The 21,288-nt window shown below is 48.6% G+C and overlaps 1 protein-coding gene across 1 annotated transcript in view; it reads left to right on the top strand.

The window, feature by feature from the left end:
* LOC142776179 (alanine aminotransferase 2-like) overlaps positions 1–21,288 on the top strand; it is a 94,688-nt gene that overhangs the window by 44,886 nt on the left and 28,514 nt on the right. The window contains exons 4-5 of the mRNA XM_075879386.1: positions 19,359–19,486; positions 20,924–21,037. Coding sequence (XP_075735501.1) covers positions 19,359–19,486; positions 20,924–21,037 — 242 coding nt within the window. The remainder of the gene's footprint in view (positions 1–19,358; positions 19,487–20,923; positions 21,038–21,288) is intronic.

Consider the following 21,288-nt stretch of genomic DNA (forward strand, 5'->3'; position numbering starts at 1 on the left):
GTCCACTCTTTTAACCTTGTTGCGCACTTTAGGAGGCGACAATCCTCTGATCTTGACGTATGTTGGAATGTGATCACTCCCGTGCGTTTCTATATCCGTGAACCATTCAGTATGTTTCACTAGGCTTCGCGAAACAAAAGCCAAGTCGAGACAGCTACTGTATGTGGAGCCACGCAAAACTTTAGGACTGCCATCGTTCAGTAACTAAAGTTGGTTTTCGGAGGCAAAAGACACCAAACTTCTTCCCGTCATGTTGGTATTCTGACTTCCCCATAATGTATGATGAGCGTGAAAATCCCCAATGATAACACACGGGTCAGGAGTTAACGCTATGATGTCTCGTAGTCTTTTTTGATCGAAACGGCTTGATGGTGATAGGTATGCGCCAACCACAGTGATGTTGAGCCTCCTCTTTTTCACTCTTAAGCATACGTATTGGTTTCCGTCATGAGGTGCTACAGGTTGAAGGATGTAAGTGAGGTCTCGGCGAATGTACACCAGAACCTTGCTGCTTTGAGTAACAGTACACGACATAAAAGGTTCGTATCCCGAGAGTCGTATTGCACTCGATAAGTTCGGCTCACAGATGACGATTACGGGAAACATATTGGCGTACACAAATCGACGAAAGTCACCAATGCGCGATCTCAGTCCCCTGGCATTCCACTGCAGTATTGCTGCTTTAGAACCTCATCCCTGAAAGACAGTGGTGGGTTAGCCGTGGTCTACTCTAGGGCTGCTAGCACTGGACTAAGCGCGTCCAGTACTTGAAGGGCACTTTTGGCTGACGGTGTATTCATGTCGCTTAACAACATGCGAATGGTGTCCACTAATGATCTTAGCATCACCATCACGCGATGATCTGGCTTCCCGGCCGTTGCAGCATTTTGTGCTTGTTCTTGAGGCGGCTTCTGTTTAGGCTCAACAGGTCGTGTAGGCGGCTTCTGTTGAGGCTCAACAGATCGTTTAGGCTGAAGGGGTGGCCATTCCTTTGGAGAGAGAGATCTTCCAGCGTCTTTTCTTTCAGCGCAGATGTTTGCCGTGCTAGGAGCCGTGCCTGTCGATTTCACTTGAGTTTCTGACTTTCTCGTCAGATTTTGCACTGTCTTTCGTAAAGACCATCGACGACAACGGCGCCTTCACCTTACATTTTGCGCAGCTTCTCTGTGAGTCGAGTCGTCTCGCACCATTTGCCTCAGAATATAAATCTCTTTCTTAATCTGAGGACAGTCCTTGGAGGAAGCACTGTGAGCTCCTTGGCAGTTGGGGCATTTCAACGTAGTTGCATTACAGTAGTCTTCTGAGTGGTGTTCAGCGTATCGGGGGCACACTGCGGAATTTCTGCAAACGCCCTTCACGTGGCCAATCTTCTGGCACTTGAAACACTGCATAGGCTTCGGAATAAATGGGCGAACCTGGTGACGGAAATGGCCAACCTTCACGTAAGAGGGAAGACAGTCACCCTTGAATGTTATTCGCACACAACGAGAGTTGCCTAGGCGACCAGCATGCACAATGACGTTGTTTTCACTCACTGTTTTTATCAGTACAGGTTTATCACTGGTTTATCAGTACAGGTTTTATCAGTATTTCAGTGTCTATGTCATAGATAACCCCTGTTACGGTGTCACCATTCGCTGGTATGATGGATTGGACTTTGATGTTTCCCAGCTCCGACACATGCTGTAGCGTGTTCAGTGCACTCGGGTTCCTCACGTCGATTGCCAAAATATTCTTCCTCGTGTTTATCCTGATGTCCTTAATCTCGTTAGGCACAATGTTTTCAAGGTACAAGGACAGTGCTTGCCTGTTGAGGAAGCGTAGATTGGCAGTAGTGGTCTGCGGCACAAAAAGAGTGGAGTGAGGCCATCGCTGAGGCGCTGTCCTCACAGTGGCTGTACTTGATGCCGATGATGCGTTCATGATTCTTCGTTTGGCCTTGCGTTAGAGCACAGGTTCGAAGCCGTCTTCCGAGGACTCGTAGTCTGATGCAGAGTACAGCTCGGTGTCCTTGCTCTCACTAGATGGAAAACCACGCTTTCTTGAAGCAATGCCCGTGGATGAACTGGTACTGGGCGGGATCTCCGGGGATTGTACATCCATGACCGCGATGTAAGGGACTGGAGACCCCGCTATTGCGCTGTGGAACGCAGAAAATACAGCACACACCGCAAGATGTGTTCCACAAGAGAATCACTTCGTCTTCTTCCGTGCGAATGAGATCGCTCCCTTCCTCTAAGCGGGGCAAAGTGCGCGTGGGAGATTAGAAGGCGCACTGCCCCGCGATGTGGCGACGCGCACTCATTGCGCCATCTTGCTGGTAATGCTGATAACACGACAATTTCTTTCGAGACACCCGTCATCATCGCTAAGTGGTGAATACAATAGCTGGCCGTTTGGCCTGTGAAGAGCGTGCTCATGTTGGCTCGGTGGATAACGCCTCACCCTCACAGTTCAGAGCACCCACGTTCAATTTCACGCGCCGGAGCCTTTTTTTCTCTTTTTTTTCTGTCTTGCATATTCTTATGTAAATACGTATACATAGACGGTGAGTGACGGCGAAGCCGATGCCGGCGGCCAAATCCAGCCGAGAGTGTTCTTATGTTAACTATCACAATAAAACTAGCAGTTGTTTTATGTACAATGTTGCAACGCGCACCTCCGACGACGTTACGAAGGGCGCTACGAATCTCACCGCTGCAACCACTGTTTCGAAAGACGGCGACGCCAACACGGTCCCGAAGGCGCCACTGCTTCGAACTCCGCCGGAAAGGTCACCAGCCGTTTGGTAGCGTAGGTTTTTCAGCTCGCGACTGCTTCTGCGCAGAGCTGATAGACGAGCGGACGAGACGACGGTGAGTTAAACAAGGTTTATGTACAGCAGGTATATAGAGGCGTTACAAATTCGGCACTGGGGCCGACAGAGACTCGAAGAGCCGAGCTCTTCTCTCTAACACATAGCTCTACTCTCAAATGGGTCTGCTGTCCAAGGGGTCTCTCTGGACGCGCCGCAGGGCTTCTTTTATATGCCCCGGGTCCAACCCAAATGTCCAACTAGAAGCGCCGCTGGTCGTGAGGCCAGACTCCTCCAATGGGGTCGCCGCTGGGCCGCGCCCTTCTTTCTCATCGAATCTGGAGAGGCTGCGCTGCAGGTGGCTGCACCCAAGGACTAGTGACGTCGCCGCGCATTGCGTCACCTCCCCCCCCCCCCCGACAGGAAGACGCCGGTTGTTTACGGGCTCGCTGGCTGCGCTGACTCACAGCACGTGCGCGCCAGAAAGGCGCCGCGCGTGTTCACGCCGTTGAGTTGTTCGCGTCAGGCGGGCTGGCCTTGACACAGATTGCCTTTTTCAGAGGCACGGACGTTCGCTGTGGACTCGCAGGCATAACAGCACCCCCGCCGCCAGACAATGCGCCGAAAAGATGAGCTGCTTCCACGGGGCTTGGATGACAGGCGCGCTCGTTCGCCAGGTCCCTCCAGGTTCGCCTCCAGGGCCATGGGGAGAATGCAGCTCCAGACTCCGTTCCGGGAACACATCCCATTCTTGAGGACGGATCCCAGCTGCACTGGCTTGTCGCCACAACTTGTTGACCAGCTTCGCTCGTCTCTTCTGACAATCTTTGGTTTCAGCACTTGTCGATGGTTCTGCAACTTGTCAAGAACGGTTCGACAACAGACAACACACGACACAAGCAAGCGCCCTCGGTCACCCGACAGAACACAAGACAAAGTATAGTACAACATAACCTAGCTACGTGTCTATCGGAATTTCATTCCCTCTACTTCAAGAGACACATGTGGGACACAAGACTCTTAAAATGAGAGCTTAATTTTTTTTACATGTACAACAACGTAACGAATTAGAATAGAACATAAAGTTGGCTCCTTGAGCTCACTCTGGACGAGAACGCTCAGCTCAGGTCGTGATGAGGTCAATATTTTGCCCCGAATCGCCAGTGAGAAACCGAAAGGTTGAGAAGGTACTAGCTAGAACGCACTGCTCAATGCCCCTGCATTAGCGTTGAGCTTTCCCTTTTTTTAGCGAACGTCAAAGTTGCGCTGTCGGAGTATCATGCTCCATCTCAGTAACCGGCCACTTTTAGACGACGATACCTATGCGGTACCAACAGCTGCTCATACTTGCGACGTTCCACAGGAGAACAACGATACGGCTTGCTAGGGATTGGCTCCTTAGCTTGACATCGTGTTCGATCACCGTCGTGTTTCCGGGACGGTCCGAACACATGTCTCCAATCTCAGAAACAATCTTTCTCGGGTCCTCTTTTTGGACTTCACTTAACCTAGGCTCTAGGATCACCTGCTCCAAGATTACCTCCGATTCCCTTTCGATTACCTCACAAGAACTAAAAATTTCTGCGTCCTCTTCCTCTGAAGCATTTAAAAGTAAATTTACGACCGCTTGACTTTGAACGTATAGTTTCCGCAAGTTACTGTGATAAATTTTGTTCAGCCGCCTTCCTAATTTCACTTCATAATTCGTATCGGAAAGCTTCGATATTACTTTGGCGGGCCCTTCCCAATGAACCTCAAGCTTGTTCCTTTTGGACGGCTGCAGCAGCACTACCTGACTTCCTACTTCAAAAGCGCACTTCTTCGCCGATTTGTCGTAGTACTCTTTCGACAACACTTTTGAAGCTTTCATGTGGCTTTCCACTTGCGCTTTAATCGAGAGGTCCTCACGCTGCTCTTGAATGAGCGTCTCTCGATCAACCCTCGACAGCTCGCTCCAACTTTCCGCTATAGGCGAGAGCGTTGCAACCCTCTCGCTCTGACTCAATGACGCCATGTCGTCTCCCCTTGCTACGGAAACCGCGCCGGTCGCTTCGGCGACGGGCCGCTCGCGTGACTGCTCAAACGACGCACACGGAGAATTTCGTGTTTAAGGTTCCGTCGACTCGCCACTAAGATCACACAGATATGCTGCTTTTGAACTTGTTTTATCACACAGAATAAGATCAAGCTCCCGCGAAAGCTTCCGCGCTTGCGATCGCGTGAGGGCCATGTACGCTAAGTTGGAGAAGAACGATTCACCCTGCTCTTTGAGAAGCTGCTCCGAGTTGTTAGAGAAAAGATAAGGAAAACTATCGGGAAGCGCGGCAGACACAGCCGCTTCGGTGCGAAGCTTACCGAACGGGCCTTAAATGACAACCGTAGCGATTGGTAAGCAAGCACTCTGCTCCTCGGCGACTTGCCTAATCTACGCGCATTCTCCTGTAAAGTCATCCGGAGACACCAATGAAGGATGGACAACGTCCATGGTTGCCGCGGAGTCTCTAAGCGATCGACACGTTTTCCCATTCACCATAATTTCTTGGAGATACGGCTCTAACAACCGCCTGTTCTTTTCCGATTCTCAAATTGTTGCAAAAGCAAACTTTTGCTTACAGTTTATCGCGATGTGCCCTTCCTTTTTGCAGTTGTAGCAGATTAGTGGCTTCCGTGATTCAAACGCCCGTGTGGTATCAGTGCGTTGTTTAGGAACCTCACTCGATTACTCCGCTTCTGTTTGCCCTTCCCCTACACTGTCCTTCGAAAGAGACGGGTCCTTCTTGAAATTACGGTGCGGAGCGGGTTTCCGTTGATGAGGTTTCCTTGAAAAGCCCTCTTTCCTTTCATCCTTTTCAACGCGCACTGCCCTGCTATGCAACTTTCGGCGAGTATATTACTCCTCAGCTAGTTCTGCTGCCTTGTTTAGCTGTACTTCACCAAGTCTGTCCTGCAGCCAAAGTTTGACATCCTCCTCGATGCAGTGGTAGAATTGCTCCAATGCAACGCATTCCACCACTTTATCGCGGTCGTCATAAACACCTTCGCCCTTGAGCCATTCAATTAAATCGGCTTTAAGACGAAACGCGAAGTCAACGTGTGACTCATTCCCCTTTTAGCATACCGGAACCTTTGCCTGAAAGCCTCGGGTGACAACTTATAACGTCTCAAGAGCACTTCCTTAACCTTGTCATAGCTCTCAAACGCTTCCCTCGACAAGCAAGTTCTCGCGTCGGACACTTCGCTGGGAAGAAGAGCTAACAGGTTCTGCGCCCAAAGAGACCGCTCTAAAGCATTTCGCTCACAGACGTGTTCAAACTTGACGAGATACTTCGCCATGTCCACGCCTACTACGAACGGAGGCAGTTGGTCCCGAATTCTATAACCGCTGACCTGAACTGTTGGAGAAGCTACGCTAGGCGCCTGCGAACACTGTAGGATTGCCAATTCTATTCGCTTCAACTCGAGGCGCTCCTGTCTCTCGGCTTCCTCGCAGCGTTCTCGCCTTTCAGCTTCTTCACAAACTTCTCGCCTTTCAGCTTCTTCACGAACTTCTCGCCTTTCAGCTTCTTCACGTTCGCGAGCTTCTCGCCTTTCAGCCTCCTCGCGGCGTGCTTTGATATCCGCCCAGGCCTCATCGACTTCCTCAGCCGACACTCCCTCATCCTTCATGATCACAAGGATGGCTTGCTTTCGTTTCGCACGGCCTAAAGTAATGCCGAGTTCCTCACAAATTTCGATGAGTTCCTTCACTTTAAGGTTCTCCATCGTTCACACTAGCCTCTTGCTGTTTGCCCCTGTTAACAATTTACTTGCCGTACCCCCTATAAGTCAACCAGCAAGACGCGCAAGCAAATTTTAACACTCCCGTGTTTACACCCTCCGCATTAACTTTGGTTTCAAAGCGCTTCGACTTGGCTTGAAACAATCAAAGCTCTCTTCAATGCTTCACACAGCCCTTCTCTAAACTACTACAACCTGAGCTAGAGTAGTCTGGTGAACTGAGGAGAAAACATCAGGCACACACCGCATCGATGTCGCTGACGCCGGCCGATCCCGCAGCTGTCAACCACTGTTGCGAAGCACGGCCTCCGAAATCTCACCGCTGCCACCACTGTTGCGACGCGCACCTCCGACGACGTTACGAAGGGCGCTACGAATCTCACCGCTGCAACCACTGTTTCGAAAGACGGCGACGCCAACACGGTCCCGAAGGCGCCACTGCTTCGAAATCCGCCGGAAAGGTCACCAGCCGTTTGGTAGCGTAGGTTTTTCAGCTCGCGACTGCTTCTGCGCAGAGCTGATAGACGAACGGACGAGACGACGGTGAGTTAAACAAGATTTATGTACAGCATATATACAGAGGCGTTACAAATTCGGCACTGGGGCCGACAGAGACTCGAAGAGCCAAGCTCTTCTCCGTAACACATAGCTCTACTCTCGAATGGGCCTGCTGTCCAAGGGGTTTCTCTCGACGCGCCGCGGGGCTTCTTTTATATGCCTCGGGTCCAACCCAAATGTCCAACCAGAAGCGCCGCTGGTCGTGAGGCCAGACTCCTCCAATGGGGTCGCCGCTGGGCCCAACCTTCTTTCTCATCGAATCTGGAGAGGCTGCGCTGCAGGTGTCTGCACCCAAGGACGAGTGACGTCGCCGCGCATTGCGTCACCCCCCCCCCCCAGCCAGGAAGACGCCGGTTGTTTACGGGCTCGCTGGCTGCGCTGACTCACAGCACGTGCGCGCCAGAAAGGCGCCGCGCGTGTTTACGCCGTTGAGTTGTTCGCGTCAGGCTGGCTGACCTTGACACAGATTGCCTTTTTCAGAGGCACGGACGTTCGCTGTGGACTCGCAGGCATAACAACGAATACAACCCATTAGCGAAGCTCCCAGAAATGGGACGCAAACGACTATACGCCTGATTTCGCTGCTGGCTTTTTATGACGGCGGTAGATTGGGGAGCGGGTGGGGAGAGAGTCCGCTGAGCTCGGTGGCGGGAATTACTGAGCGAGGGAGTGCACATGATTAGTGCCGCCACGCCTGCGCTCGCCGGGAGCGTGCACCTATTTTGCTTGGTGCGCTTGCTTGGCACTGGCAGCTTCGCCAGGTGGCGACGGCGATGGCGTAGTACCAGCTGTTAGAAATGCGGGTTTACCAGGATCCCACCCACTGCTATCTGTTGCTGTGGTGTTGTGATTTTGCCGTTACCGCCTCCGGGGACTCGAGAGGAAGACGCCGACCATGAAGAGACTGATGAGGAAAACTGTACAGAGGTTTATGCTACGTTATTTACAAGCGAGCATTTCTCGCCACACGGTGAACATCTATACAAAGATGTCGTCCTACATCGTGATGATCTCATCGAAGGCTCTCTTCGGAGCACACTGCGGCTGGTTATCAACAGCCTTTTTTTCTTTACCCTTAGATGGGGTGAATGGGTTTAAACTTCCTCTGTCCAGGCACCACACACACATCACTTTTTACTGTACCGCCCACAACCACTATGGTCAACGTTTTTGACGGGAACGCGGCTACCACACTCTTTCTCCGGCGCCAAGTTGTTTCTTCCTTGGGGTGAGAATTCAGCTGGGTGCTTGATCTGAGGCTCTTGCTACCACCGCACTACCGGAAGCATCAAAGGACCCCCGCTCGCCACGCTCAATTTGTGAAGCTGAAGGTAATCCAGGCTGTCGCAGCGATCTCTTCAATGAGGCTGCCTCGACCGAAACCCTTTCGCTCGCCTTGTTGTATACCTTGCGGCGTGACGTCGCAACTGCATGCCCATCGCTCCCCGGTCGGGATGACTTTACTCATGTATGGAGGTATGTCATCAGGCCCACTTCTATTCGGCAACTTCTTCGCAGAACCGCGAACGTCCCTGCTTCTCTGCTTGGCTCAAACGACGATCCCAACGCGGCCTAAGGAGCACCGCTCCTCAGAAAACGCAGCCTCTGTCTTGCTGCTGCCATTCAGCGTGCGTAGTAAATAGTTTATGCTACAGCGACATTGCCTTGTGTCACCATGTATCGCGTATAACGGTAGTTTGGAGCACACTCAGCTAAATTAGAGGGAGTGCTTACAGCATAGGTTCAACTTTTATGAACATCTTTAAAACAATTTGTTTACATGTCAAGCGGTTGCCGACAAGAACGTTATATATATATGCCCGGACAAAAAATTTAAGCATATTGTCACAAAACGAGCGCTCAAAATGGGTGCGCCGCCAAATTCTTGCGATAACGCGCGGGAGAGACACCGCGAGGTCAACGGGGAAAAAAAGAGAAAACAAGCATCCAAGGACTCCCCGGGCGCGCGACCCTCCCCTCTCGGAAGCGTAGGTTCGCCGACGAACCTCCTCACCCCACAACGGCGGCCGAGCAAGCACTCGAATGTTCTAGATGGAAATGGGCGGGGTGAAGCCGGGTTGAGTCATCCGTCGTGGACGGCCTTCGAGCCGTCTCGCCTTCTCCCCAGCCTTCGCTGCGTATCGCGCCGACGAAATGACGAGAACTTTCTGGAATCTCTCGCGGAAAGTATTTAATGGAGCAGCCGAGGTGAGAAATGAGGAGAAGACGGAAGTTAGCGCCAGAGCACGTAGGGAATTCCGCCGTGTAGTCGGCGAAGGTTTTGTCCGTAGAGACAAAGCAGGAGAAGAAGACGATTTCCACCTGAGGGGTGACGACTCGAGCTAAAGGCAAGAGTGTGTGTTTACCGCTATCGAGCGAAGACGCGTGGCAACAGCTGCATGTGTGAAGCCGACGTGTTTCCGGCGAAGAAGTTTGAAGCTTGAAGAGGGGCCAATTGAAGACGCGAGGTTTCCTGAAAGAGAAACTTCGGGGGCCAAGTGAAGACGCGAGGTTTCCTGGAAGAGAAACTTCGGGGGAGGCAGAACGACACCAACGCTGGACTTTGAGTGAGTGATTCTCGGAAGAGTATCATCCAGACTTTTGTTCCAAGAACTTTGGACTGAATGGGTTTTCTATCTCTTTATTCTTTAAGTGTCTTGGTTGTTCAATGCATGCGACTGCTTTGTAGTGCGTATTGTGTCTGTGCCCGTTGTTTCGAGTGTGGCTGATTGTACTGTGTAGTACGTTGTTTGATTGGTGACATATTGTATGCAACTATTGTGGAGTGTGCATACTTGTGTATTGTTTTGATCTGCCATTATTGAAAATATAATTTTGTTTTGTTTATCAACTCTCGGCTCTGACTTGTTCTTTGGGCCACAGCCGGCGTCCGCTGGCGCGCCAAAAAGGACCACTTCCAAATTGTCCCCGCATTCGTGGTGCGGTTCGGGGGGCCGATACTTCGGCCCTTCGAATTAGCCCGGCGATCACCTCCCGAATTAACGGGACCCGTGACAATTATTCTGGCGTCTGCGACGAGGACCTTTTGGTGCACAGTGTGTCCAAAGTAGTGAGAAAGAGCCTCGAGTTGTGGATAGTGCTATCGGAACGATTTTGTGTGTTGCTCAGTGTTCTCGTTAACGAATGCAGGAGAGTGTTCCGATAGACTGATTTAGGCAGATGCTTTTTACACGCGGCAAGGTTTTATTTGCGAGACACAATGGATCTCGAAAAGTTAGTCGCTCTTGGTGAAAAGATGGGTCTTTCTGGCGCCGAACTACGGAAGTGGGTCACCCAGAAGGAAAAGGAAGAAAAAGAGAGGGCCAAAAAAGAAAAGGCAGCTGAGCTGGAAAAAAGAAATGTTGGCGGTCGAAAGAGCCAAAGCGGAAAAAAAGCTGAGTGGGAGAGAGAGAGGTTGGTAGCTGAGAGAGCGAAAGAAGAAAGAGAGCAGCAATTAAAGTTGGAGCTGGAGAGAGAAAAGTTGGCATCCGAAAGGGCTAGAGAAGAAAGAGAAGCGGAGATGGCTGAAAGGGAACGGCAGCGGCAGCACGAGATGGAACTCGAGCGGCTCCGTTTGCAACAGCGAAGCGAAACTCCCGTCCAAGCTAGAGTTGAAAGCAGCGAACGGGAAGATCACGGCTTCCGCTTGAACCCAAGCAAGCTGCTCGTACCGTTTGATGAAAGGAAGGACAACCTTGACGCGTACCTTCACCGATTTGAGACGATTGCGAGGAGCCAGAATTGGCCGGAACATCAATGGGCAACTACTTTGAGTACTTGCTTGAGTGGTGAAGCGCTCAGTGTGTACGGTAGGCTGACGCCGACCGATGCAGCCAACTATGCAAAGGTGAAAACGGCTTTGCTGAAGCGATTTAGATTTACTGTGGAAGGATTCCGGGACAGATTTCGAACAGGAAAGCCAGCTGATGGTGAGACGGCTACGCAGTATGCCGCCCGATTTTGCCATTATTTCGACAGATGGATTGAACTTTCAGGGACCGCGCAGGAGTACGATGAGCTTAGAGAGCTCCTAATTAGAAAACAATTTCTTACTAGTTGCCACCCAAGCGTCTCGCTGTACTTGAAAGAGAGGAAAGCTAAGTCACTTGAAGACATGCTTGAATTAGCTGATCAATTCTTGGAAGTGCAAGGTGGCACTAATTTGGCCAAGGTCAAGAAGGAATGTCCTGAAGATTCGAAGAAATCGGCACCCGAACAAAAGAAGCGTGCACCGGAGGGTGTTCCGCGATGTTTTCTGTGTAACCGAGTGGGTCATTGTGCTAGCAACTGTCGAACTAACTTTACGAGTCCCACGGACGTAAAATGTTTCAAGTGTGGTAAGACTGGGCACAAAGCAGACGCATGTCAAAACGGAGCGAGTCAAACTCACCAGGTATCCTGTGTGCTAGCAGCACCGAAATCTGATGATAATGACGTCACCGATGGATTTGTAGAGTTGAAAAATGGGGAGAAAATCCCTATTGTGGGTGCTGAAATGACAAAACAGCCGACCGGTGTTACGAAGGGAATGCCAACGCTGCCTGGAAAAGTTGCGGGCAAAAAGGTTACGTTGTTAAGGGATACCGGTAGCTCTACTGTTATCGTGCGGAGATATTTGGTACGGGAAAGTGAGTTGACAGGCAAAACGGAACCGGGATGCCTAATTGACAGTACGGTACGGATGCTTCCCGAAGCAGAAATTGAGGTTGAAACCCCGTACTTCAGCGGGAAGGTTACTGCTTTATGCATGACGACCCCCCTGTACGACCTCGTCATCGGAAACATCGACGGGGAGCGAGGGCCGAACGAACCAGAACGTTTGGGGGAAGACCCGAAGATGGAGCCCCCGCTGACACAAGGGCCGCGAGATACAGCGGAGAAAAATCCCGTGAAGGGTTTCACTCGAGCCCAAGGTGAAGCCTGGGCGCAAGAGACAGTGAATGAGAAGATGATCGTGTTGAACGAGTTTCGCGCTGGGCAGCTGGACTTACGTCAGCTCGACCTCAACCGACCAACAGTGTAAAAGTGACGGAGTCGGCCAGCCAGGCCCAATGTCGTGACATGAACAAGCGCGTGACAGGATCGGTTGAATGTCATGACCCGTTAACGGTGTCGAAAGTGACAACGATGGCTGAGACGCCGCTTCAGATACCAAAGGGCTCGCCGGAACAAAATGAGGAAAAACAAGAAGAGATCGAGCGAGCACCGCAAGAAAGGACGCAAGCGCAGCTCGAAGTACACGGGATAAGTGTTGAGGTCGAACCGGAATGTGTTTGACAGTGCTATATGTTAAGTTAATGTAGTTGTTGTCGTGGGTCACAACTGTATGTCGAGCGAGTCAAAATGTTTGTTATGGTGATGTGATGTATAGTATTGTATAATTGTTGTAAAGACAGAACTTTGTACATTTGTATTGTTTGGAATATGTGATGAAGTGTTGTAGTCACGTACCTGTGGTTATATTTCATGTGTTGTGAGATTGAATTACAATGTACAGTTGTATTGAGTGATCCATTGTGAATGTGACGTGTCATGAGCGACGGACTATGTTACAGTCTTTGAGAGTGTGGTGACTGTTCGCGCTCGTTTGTGTGGTTTTGAATATTATGGGATAATATTCTTAAAGTGGGGGGCAGTGTCACAAAACGAGCGCTCAAGAGGGGCGCGCGACCAAATTCTTGCGATAACGCGCGGGAGAGACGCCGCGAGGCCAACGGGAAAAAAAGAGAAAACAAGCATCCAAGGACTCCCCGGGCGCGCGACCCTCCCCTCTCGGAAGCGTAGGTTCGCCGACGAACCCCCTCACCCCACAACGGCGGCCGAGCAAGCAATCGAATGTTCTAGATGGAAAGGGGCGGGGTGATGCCGGGTTGAGTCATCCGTCGCGGACGGCCTTCGAGCCGTCTCGCCTTCTTCCCAGCCTTCGCTGCGTATCGCGCCGACGAAATGACGAGAACTTTCTGGAATCTCACGCGGAAGGTATTAAATGGAGCAGCCGAGGTGAGAGATGAGGAGAAGACGGAAGTTAGCGCCAGAGCGCGTAGGTTATTCCGCCGTGTAGTCGGCGAAGGTTTTGTCCGTAGAGACAAAGCAGGAGAAGAAGACGATTTCCACTTGAGGGGTGAAGACTCGAGCTACAGGCAAGAGTGTGTATTTACCGCTATCGAGCGAAGACGCGTGGCAACAGCTACGTGTGTGAAGCCGACGTGTTTCCGGCGAAGAAGTTTGAAGCTTGGAGAGGGGCCAATTGAAGACGCGAGGTTTCCTGGAAGAGAAACGTCGGAGGCCAAGTGAAGACGCGAGGGTTCCTGGAAGAAAAACTTCGGCGAGGTTTCCTGGAAGAGATACTTCGAGGCAGCGGAACGACAGAGGTTTCCTGGAAGAGAAACTTTGGGGGCAGCGGAACGACAACAACGAAGGTAAATAGACAACGAAGGTAAATGACACGCCTAAATATGATGATCCTGACATAGAAGTCATGTACGGCATGATTTACGTCCGCCTCGTAACTCTGTGCTGATTTTAAAGTTAACATCAATCTTCCTCATTCGGGCTTCGCATATCACCGATTCCCAGTGTACGTGGAATCTGCCTTTTTTTTCATAGAGCATTTGTCCTATCGCCCTGATTGAGTAAGACCCATAATAGAGGCATCATCATCATCATCATTGAACGCTTGTGCCTGTGTATCAAATTGCCGATTTGTTTTCCCCGCAAATTCCTGGAGCTACCACTCCCTCCTTGCGATTATGAATAAAGAAGCCACAAAGGGCCTTCGGGGTGGACAACCGCTGCATCCGGCAGCGGCAAAAAAAACGTGGGAACACCTTAAGTGGCACAGACAGCTAAGCAAGGCAGTACTAGTCGGATGGCTTCGAGTCATTGGACGACGACTACACAGTTGTCATGAGACGCAGTGGAAAAAACTGCTACGAATATCGTCGACGGCGAGTATGTCTACCGTGCAGACTACCCCGCAGCCTTGGCCGCACACTGTACTCGTCATAGCCGCATACCCTTCAACCAACTTACGACTGCTTAACAGGCAAATCTTCTCTGGATATCTCGAAAGACTCGCGCCAAATGAGATTAAAGACGTGAGGATCAACTCACAGAAAATGTTCTCGCCGTTAAAATTATGCACCATAGCGTGCTGCGAAGCCTACATAACATCATGGAAATCGACAAACAGTGATCCCCACAGGCTGTAATGGTGGTAGTGTTGGCGTTATTTATGATGTCGCCAGTTAATCCCCACTGTCGGTTTACTTGTCTTGATAAAGCCAACTACAGCTAGAAGACACCATCCTCAAGCACATCGCAAGGCTCAGTCATTCACGTTGCTTGAAGCTCGTTTCTGAAAGAGACCGCGTTCCTTCCCGTGTCAAAGTGTTTCACCTCCAAGTGCGTCCATACATACCGAAGCCCCATCGATGTTACAAATGTTTCAATATAGGACACGTAAAAGGTGTCTGTAACAGCAATGTTGTGTGCCCATGGTGGGATGAACCTCATTCAGAACATACCTGTCACGCAACTGTGTTAAAGTGTTCTAACTCTCACGGCACTCATAAAGCGACGTCTGAAAATTAAAGGCGAGTGCAGAACGTGCGCGCGGTGCTCAAACGTATGGTGCGCAACAATTCAACGCAAAGAGAAGCTGCTCCTTCTGTCAGACGACGTAAGAATCATCACAGAAGATCATCATGAATCGTGGCACCTGCCAATAGAGACACGTCATTTTCCGGAAAAACAACTGACTATCGATAATCAACCTTTCTGAATACGTATACATTGAAAGCAAACGCAGGGTCAACACTAGCTTATCGTTAAGGGTGGCCTTTACATCCACGAACACAGCCTGATTCAGAGGGGCATTGAATTCCGCCAACCTCGTTGCCCTCACAAACCGCTGATGCAAAAACTAAGAGTCGCCAAATCAACCTGCTGCAGACTCTTATGAGTGCAATGCGCATGCTCCTAAGCAACATAAAGACCTCGTCTGCGCAGAGTGCGCTGTGGATGCTCCGGCACTTGCAGCTCTAGGGTAAATTTATGGCCCATGACCAGCTGTGTTCCGAGAGGTGGTCAAGAACGCATCTGCCTTTCAGTGGCCCGCCAAATGGCGTAGGCCGGACATGTCTGGCTTCCGGCAATATGTATTCATGAACCGGTTCTCCAGAATTTTGATTTGTGAACCCAACCTGTCAGCTCACATCAGACTGTCTGGATTTGAGTGCTGTATGTCCTCTACCCGCAAATAGCGCAGCAAGGCTGTTGTGTTCATGCGGTGCTACGAAACTTGTGTTGATCAGCCTGTAATACCTGATGAAGAAAACTCAGTATGTTTGCCAAACAGGGAAAAAGAGCAAGATCACGTTCACAGTGAATATAGCCTACTTATCTCCATCAAGTCACCTAGACGTCGAGCGTTTGCGCGGAATATTGAATTCAACTCTTCAGCCGTGGGGACAGTTGGCGACTTCAATGCGCACCACTGCTTGTGGGAAAACTCCAGCGTAAACACTAGAGGTAGAGAGGTCATGTGTTTCGCTTCTAAATGTGAATGAAGCTTCGTGAATGATGAGAGTACTACTTATTTCTGTGGATCAACGTATAATAGTCGCCTGGACCTCACTTTCACGTCGTGCTCGTTCGTGAGAAGAGTGCACTGGTTTTCGTAATTGAAGACAAGGTGTGATGATCACATCCCAACATACCTGAAGAGTGACGGCTTTCCAAGTACCAAGTCTTCCAAAGTCTTCGGGTGAACCAATCGGCAAATATAAAAGGTAATATTGAAAGATTGCGTTGGAGTCCCACCTTTCAAGCTTGAGGACGTTATAAAGAGTGCCTTACAGTCCACCACGCGTTCGCTTTCGGTGAACTCATCACGCCCCAATATGAAAATTGAACTCAAGAAAGTTTGAGTTACTCGTCGTCATGCAGAACGATATTATAGACGTGCGAAGTTCCTTGATGATTTGAGATTGGCCAGACGCACATAAAAGAAAATACATCATCACATGGACAAGGTGGATAAGTGACGATTGATATCTTTTTGCGAGTCCTTGAATCTTTAAAGTCTGTGTATGTCGCTAATCTGGAGAACTGTCTGGTGTTCGTAAAAACATCAATCAGCGCTACCCATTCAAGTCTCTAGCACTCGATATGCGTTGAGAAGAGATTGACTTCGCAGAGCATTCCTGACGAAGGATTGCCTGTGTGGAAAGTCAATGAAGCGAGGACGCCCATGTGACTGTTTTTTATACTCACGTGATCCCTGAATCAAGTGTCAGTTTCAATGAATGAACTAAACGCTGCGCTTGCTTTGTGTAGACGTTCTTAGCGTCAGAGCCCGGCGGCATTACCTACCGTGCTTTTTGACACCAAGGAGATCAAGCTCGGAAGGCAATGTTGGTGTTTTACAACAAGTCCTGGCAAACTGACATAGTTTCACAGGAATGAAAGTCAAGTCATTTGATTCCACTTCTCAAAGCCGGCAGGTCACCTTTGAAATATTTGTTCTACCACCTAATCGCCTCGCGAGCTGTGTGGAAAATGTTATAGAAAAATGATTTGAACGCGTCTCGAACGGCACTTGGAGTTCTACGAATTATATTCAGATGTCATGTCCGGGTTGAGAGGAGGCCGCTCATCAATCGGCGAAGTAGTTGACTTGGTGACATATTAAAACATCAGAAGGCCTCTAAACAATTATCTGCTGCATTATGTTTGACGTTATGTGGTCTTACGACAATGCCAATCACGAAGCCCTCCTCAGCGCTATAAAAGAAGTAGGACTCGGTGGAAAGATTTATATGTGGGTGAACAGCTACTTACAGAACAGATAATTGCACGTGCAGACAGAAAATAGCCTGACACCCGAGTATTCCGGTAGCCGAGTAGTCCCGCAAAGCGGTGTGCTAAGCCTGACGTTGTTCAACCTAACACTACGCCCATTGGACTAGTGGGCAAGCAGCCAAGCAGCATACGACTTTCTATTTATGCTGGTGACATCTGTGTGTGGACGTCAGGTGTGACTCGACTTCAGCTTCGCACTCGGCTTCAGAAGACAGCGTCAGTGACATCACACTATCTACGTAAACAAGGGCTCGAGATCACAAGTGGAAAGTGTGCAGTCGTGGCGTTCACCAGAAAACAAATGTTCGCTTAACGCATATCAATTAATGAGCAATTAGTATCATCCAGCCATGGTCAAAGGTTCTTGGGAGAGACAGAGTAAATTGGCTGTGTTTTCTGACTCTAAACCAGCCTTACCGAGCATGCAGTCAGTTTATCGACAAGGTAGCCACAATGAACGAGTGCAGGAGGTCGTCAAGCTCCTTTACCATGTCACGAAACAGGCCACTAGGTCAATTTCAGAGGTGACTTGGTCATTGTGGCATCAATGTAAATGATTCCGCAGGCGAGGCGACTCGCAGATCCCACCAAGAGCACACCTATTCGATTCCTCTATCAAGGACAGACGCTGCAAGGCAACTTCGTCACCTGCAACGTATTCTGTGTCTGCTGGAATGGAACACGATTAGCATAAGACATACAAAACTCCATCAAGTAAACCCTCAACTACAACTTCGGCCTTCACATAGACTTCGTCAACGTGAAGTTTCGCTTATTTATCGGCTTTGGTGTAGGGTTGCCCTCAAAAAAGCATCTACGATACTTGTTAGAGTGACAACAGTATGGAATGTGAAGTCTGCGGCAGCAAAGAAGATATCGACCATCTGCTATGCCATTGCCATTGATTTGCCTCTGAAAGACAAAAACTTTCTGACGTATTCTAACAGTTTGTCGACCAGCCACTGTCTGTGCACATGCTGCTGAAGCACATCCTCGTTTTTCATCGGCTAAAAAGGCAGTCAAAGCCAGCTTGCACTTTTGAAGGACTACGGGTTTATGTGAATTCCTCTAGCTTTTCTGTAATGCCACCGCTGTGTACGCGTCAACCAACTGACTAACAAATTTTGGTCTGTTTCTTTTCTCTTTCCTCTGTTTTTCATATTTCACGCCCGTTTTCCTATTCCCTCAGCGCATGATAGGAAACCAAGCATGTGTCTTCTTAACCTCCCTGCCTTCTCGTTGTTTTCCCCTCTTTCCTTCCTTAATCGGCTCTATCCTTTCCAGGATAATAAAATATGTTTTGTAGCTTTCTGAAATCCGCAACATGTAATACAATGCGTACATCTCAAAGCAGTTCATCTCAGTATAAAGTGCTTTAACTTTAGGTCTTCAGCGCGATAAATGACATGAGCAAAACGACGAGAATAAACACCACTGTCCTTTTTCGTGTTAAACACCGAAAAGTATGCCCAAACAACAAGCCCGCATTGGCACTCTGAAGAGCCTTGAGATTTTCACTTGACGAATGAAATTGTTCCAGACGTGTAATATACTACCGGAATTAACGTTATTCAAGTGAATTTCCAATGGTAACCTGCACAATGAATATTGCTGTGCCCCCCCCCCCCCCTCCTCCCAATACACATTAGCAGACATTCACTCAATGCCTAGTGCTATATTCAGAAACATCACTTTCCAACTTCGAGATTACTAGAAATATTTGGCATTCTCCAGTGATAGAAAACCAAAAATACAGACATCTTGTCGATGTAAAATAAGCTGTACTTGTGTACACAACTGATCGAATGGTAAGCGCTCCGAAGTCGGCAATAATCATTTCGCATGCATATAGCGCCACGAACGCCTACTCAGTAATTTTCTCTAATTCATTAGGCAAACAAACGTTTGAAGTAGTTATAATTTTTTTCTAAATTTACAAATGCCAAGATGTTCATTCATCATGGTGGCATTTGAACGTCATTTGTTTAGATCATTCACTAATGATAATGATGATGATGATACGTGGAATTTAACGTCCCAAAACCACCATATGAATATGATAGACGCCGTAGTAGAGGGCTACGGAGATTTTGACCACTTGGGGTTCTTTAACGTGCGCCCAAACCTACGGGCATACACCATTTCCGCCTCCATCGGAAATGTAGCCGCAACAGCCAGGATTTGAACCCGCGACCTGCGCGTCAGCAGCCGAGTACCTTAACAACTAGACCACCACGGCGGGGCGATCATTCGCTAAGTGTGTGGTCCAGTGTTACGGGGTGATGCACTGGAGCACCCTTCCACAATTTTGTTTTGTCATTTGTGCGTTGGTAGCATCTAGTTATGATTTTTTCCTTCTTCTCAGGCTCTGTTATAATCAACGGTCACCCGATTGTCCGACAGCACATTGCCGATTATATCAGCAGCAGGGATGGCATTGACGTTAATCCAGCCAAAATCTGGATTACGAATGGCGTCTTTCATGGAGTTTCCGTAAGTAGAAAAAAGCTTGTGCTTTAGGAGGTTCGAGTAAGCTGATAGAGTTAATAGTGCTGTCTTAACCACAGTCTGAACGATATCTCGTTCTAATTATGAACAAGCAAGGGTAACAATTTTAGCATATTTTGTATCCATGAAATGGAATTAACGTTTCAAAAGAAATGACGTTTCATGGAGGAAAATAGGTTATCACAAGCGAAAACGAGCCAAGAGTCCTATCTAGTCATCTTCAGTGTCACTATAAGCCTTACCTTGAGTCGTGTTTATACCCATGTCTACCAGTATACCAAAGCCACGTCGTTTATACACCATTTCTATATTTGTTGATCCAAGGCATGAATTACGAATGGGGTGTTTGACCTCCCCCACGAACTTTTCCAGTGAAGGTCCTAATAAAAAAATTTTATGGTGTCATCTCTTCCAAGAAAAATTACCTTACTGCTTTGCCAGCACCCAGAACTTGTTTTGAAGATACAATTTCGAACAGTGCCAAGAAGAGCACCGAATTCGTGATATATTGGTGTTAAATGAGACCTACAATATGGCCGCAGACGCTAATTCTAGGCAAATAGACATATGAGTCGACTCACTCGGGCTCACTCAGTTCGAGACATGAGTCTGAGTCTGAGTGTGTCCGGGTGAGTAGTGTTTTTGTGAGTTTGAGTCCGCGTGAGTCTACAGGAGGAAAAGCTTCGTGAGTGTGAGTTCCAGTCAATTCGACTAAGAAAAATTATTGTGACTCGCAGTCAGAGTCAGTCAAAAGTACGAAATTTAGTGTGTGAGTGAGCTCCATATTTTTCGCCTATCTATAGGCAAAACACAAGGAATGTGTTTTGATTAGTGAGGTTTGACCTCCGAAACGACCTAGAGGTAGCACAGAGACCCAATAAATCAATAGCTGTACAAGCTGCTACTGCTTCAGTATAGTAAGGGTATCTAACCAAAATCCTGAGTTCTTCGGTTAAATATAAATAATCAAACTCCAGAGTAAACAAATTGTTTAATAGCGCAGTTAGCTCCCGGGAAGTCGAACTTTAGTCTCAGGGTATGACAACTTTTGTGCATGTATCAAATCGAATTAACTTTCGTGTCTGGTGTAATGTTAGTGTATATTTCTTAAAACAAAGGCTATCTATGATCATTATGTTTCTCGTCGTTATTGAAACGGCTATTTTCCGTCCTTAAAATTAATAACCAAAGTTTTTATGGAACATACGCGTTGAATCAAACCTTAGAGCTAGGTTGTAAAGAAGAAGGCTTATGCAATTACCCTTCAGACCAGTACTTTATAACGACGCTTTATTTATCGTTGAATTTCAGTGAAATGTGATACCCACGCGTCTGGAAAAAATCTTCAGCTGTTGGAATAATATACTGCCTAGAATATACCTAAATTTTCAAGAGACATAGCTCATTTTGAATGCATTACAGATTATGCTTGACGTGCTCTGGAGGCGGACCAACGGGAAACCACCAGGTGTGCTGACTTGTGTACCACAGTACATGAGCTACTTTGACATGCTACGTGACAAAGGATACTACGAGGTACAATCCCCGAGCAGCAAGGTCACAAATGTTAACACTCTCTTTTTACATGGGTTCCCTTCGTTGCGTAGAAAGCCCTTGAAGGGACGCTTTTCTTACCAAGTGCCTAATCTGCAGGTCTTTCGTTACCAAATGTACAGCAAAAAATGAGTATTTCTAGTACGCATCCTAACTAGATTGTTAAAGTTTTTCTCAGCTAATTTCTTTTATTGGCAAACTTGGCACACCAATTCATATTCCTTCTGACATCC

This window comes from Rhipicephalus microplus, chromosome X (assembly GCF_043290135.1).
Source record: "Rhipicephalus microplus isolate Deutch F79 chromosome X, USDA_Rmic, whole genome shotgun sequence".
In the NCBI taxonomy this organism is placed as follows: domain Eukaryota; kingdom Metazoa; phylum Arthropoda; class Arachnida; order Ixodida; family Ixodidae; genus Rhipicephalus; species Rhipicephalus microplus.